Raw genomic sequence first — 2,749 nt, forward strand, 5'->3', positions numbered from 1 at the left:
GGTGGCCCGTTCCTGTAGGTTCATGCTCTACAACATCCGCAGAGTACGACCCTGCCTCACACAGGAAGCGGCGCAGGTCCTAATCCAGGCACTTGTCATCTCCCGTCTGGATTACTGCAACTCGCTGTTGGCTGGGCTCCCTGCCTGTGCCATTAAACCCCTACAACTCATCCAGAACGCCGCAGCCCGTCTGGTGTTCAACCTTCCCAAGTTCTCTCACGTCACCCCGCTCCTCCGCTCTCTCCACTGGCTTCCAGTTGAAGCTCGCATCCGCTACAAGACCATGGTGCTTGCCTACGGAGCTGTGAGGGGAACGGCACCTCAGTACCTTCAGGCTCTGATCAGGCCCTACACCCAAACAAGGGCACTGCGTTCATCCACCTCTGGCCTGCTCGCCTCCCTACCACTGAGGAAGTACAGTTCCCGCTCAGCCCAGTCAAAACTGTTCGCTGCTCTGGCACCCCAATGGTGGAACAAACTCCCTCACGACGCCAGGACAGCGGAGTCAATCACCACCTTCCGGAGACACCTGAAACCCCACCTCTTCAAGGAATACCTAGGATAAAGCAATCCTTCTGCCCCCCCCCCCCTTAAAATATTTAGATGCACTATTGTAAAGTGGCTGTTCCACTGGATGTCATAAGGTGAATGCACCAATTTGTAAGTCGCTCTGGATAAGAGCGTCTGCTAAATGACTTAAATGTAAATGTAAATAATATAGTGCACTACTTTAGACCAGAGCCTTATTCTCTATATAATATAGTGCACTACATTAGACCAGGACCCTATTCTCTATATAATATAGTGGACTACATTAGACCAGAGCCCTATTCTCTATATAATATAGTGGACTACATTAGACCAGAGCCCTATTCTCTATATAATATAGTGCACTACTTTAGACCAGAGCCTTATTCTCTATATAATATAGTGCACTACATTAGACCAGGACCCTATTCCCTACAGTATAGTGCACTACATTAGACCAGGACCCTATTCCCTACAGTATAGTGCACTACATTAGACCAGAGCTCCAGGGTAACGGGGAACCATTTGGGATACAGACAAAGAGTCTGTTCTGAATTATGACTGGTCCAATGGACCCTGCTGTCTGGAGAGGTGATTGGCTGAGCTCACATCTTGCTCTCACATGGCTCCACCCCTTTAGACACGGGTCCCGACACAGACTCTGGGGCGTCCTCTTCAGTGCCTGATTCAAATCAGAGAGGAAAATACTATGAAGTGTATTGTGTGTGTGTGTATGTGTGTGTGTGCGTGCGTGCGTGCGTGTGGACTCACTGTGTGTGTGTGTGTGTGTGTGTGTGTGTGTGTGTGTGTGTGTGTGTGTGTGTGTGTGTGTGTGTGTGTGTGTGTGTGTGTGTGTGTGTGTGTGTGTGTGTGTGTGTGTGCGTGTGTGTGTGTGTGTGTGTGTGTGTGCATGCGTGCGTGTGGACTCACTGTGTGTGTGTGTGTCTGGTCAGCAGTCTGGCTGCTTAAGTGTGTGTTTCGGTGTCTACACTCGTGTGTGCGCACCCTCACCCTCTTTCCTGTCTGCGTGTGTGTCCTCCGTGTGTCTAGTCAGCAGTCTGGGCCCTGCCAGGCCGATCCCCAGGGCTCCGATAGGTGCTGTAGTGAGGATGGCCAGAACCGCCACGGTCAGAACATCCAGACCGTACTTCACCAGAACCTCATCCCCTGACACACGGGCCATGTCCAGGGCTGTAGAACCTATCGCTGCCTAGAACCAAACAGAACCAGATAGAATGATTTGATATCTAGAACCAAATACCCCTCTACATGGGCCATGTCCAAGGTTGTAGAACCTATCACTGCCTAGAACCCAACAGAACCAGTTAGAATGACTTGAAACCCCCGACAGACCTAGACTGCAGCCCAGATGGTGGGACATATGGGAGGATCATTCTCGTGGCTGGAACACCGAGGTCTCGATTCAATTCAAAACGCACAAGTTCAGCATTCACGTTAACCGGTGCACATGTCGGCTCACTCGGAAATGAACTTCAGCGATAAGAAGACTCATGTGTTTGATTGAATTAAGACTCATGTGTTTGATTGAATTAAGACTCGTTTTTGATTCAATTAAGACTCATGTGTTTGATTGAATTAAGACTCGTTTTTGATTCAATTAAGACTCATGTGTTTGATTCAATTAAGACTCATGTGTTTGAATGAATTAAGACTCATGTGTTTGATTCAATTAAGACTCATGTGTTTGATTCAATTAAGACTCATGTGTTTGATTCAATTAAGACTCATGTGTTTGAATGAATTAAGACTCACGTGTTTGATTCAATTAAGACTCACGTGTTTGATTGAATTAAGACTCATGTGTTTGATTCACTTTAAGACTCATGTGTTTGATTCAATTAAGACTCACGTGTTTGATTGAATTAAGACTCATGTGTTTGATTCACTTTAAGACTCATGTGTTTGATTCAATTAAGACTCATGTGTTTGATTCAATTAAGACTCACTTGTTTGATTGAATTAAGACTCACGTGTTTGACTGAATTAAGACTCATGTGTTTGATTGAATTAAGACTCACGTGTTTGACTGAATTAAGACTCACGTGTTTGATACCTTTCCATCTATTCCGTTCCAGCCTTTACCGTGCTTCTACACCTGCATTCTAGCTGTTTGGGGTTTTAGGCTGCGTCTCTGTACAGCACTTCGAGATATTAGCTGATGTACAAAGGGCTATATAAAATAAACTTGATTGATTGATTT

At 46.1% G+C, this 2,749-nt stretch overlaps 1 protein-coding gene across 1 annotated transcript in view; it reads right to left on the bottom strand.

The window, feature by feature from the left end:
* Window positions 1–584: 584 nt before the first annotated feature.
* The window catches only part of LOC129865975 (sodium/hydrogen exchanger 9B2-like), a 117,475-nt gene continuing 115,310 nt past the window's right edge, over window positions 585–2,749 (bottom strand). Inside the window, exons 11-12 of the mRNA XM_055939100.1 lie at window positions 1,540–1,738; window positions 585–1,210 (exon numbers count right to left, since the gene is read on the bottom strand). Of these exons, the coding sequence (XP_055795075.1) occupies window positions 1,134–1,210; window positions 1,540–1,738 (276 nt within the window). The 3' untranslated portion in view covers window positions 585–1,133. The remainder of the gene's footprint in view (window positions 1,211–1,539; window positions 1,739–2,749) is intronic.

This window comes from Salvelinus fontinalis, chromosome 11 (genome assembly GCF_029448725.1).
Source record: "Salvelinus fontinalis isolate EN_2023a chromosome 11, ASM2944872v1, whole genome shotgun sequence".
In the NCBI taxonomy this organism is placed as follows: Eukaryota; Metazoa; Chordata; class Actinopteri; order Salmoniformes; family Salmonidae; genus Salvelinus; species Salvelinus fontinalis.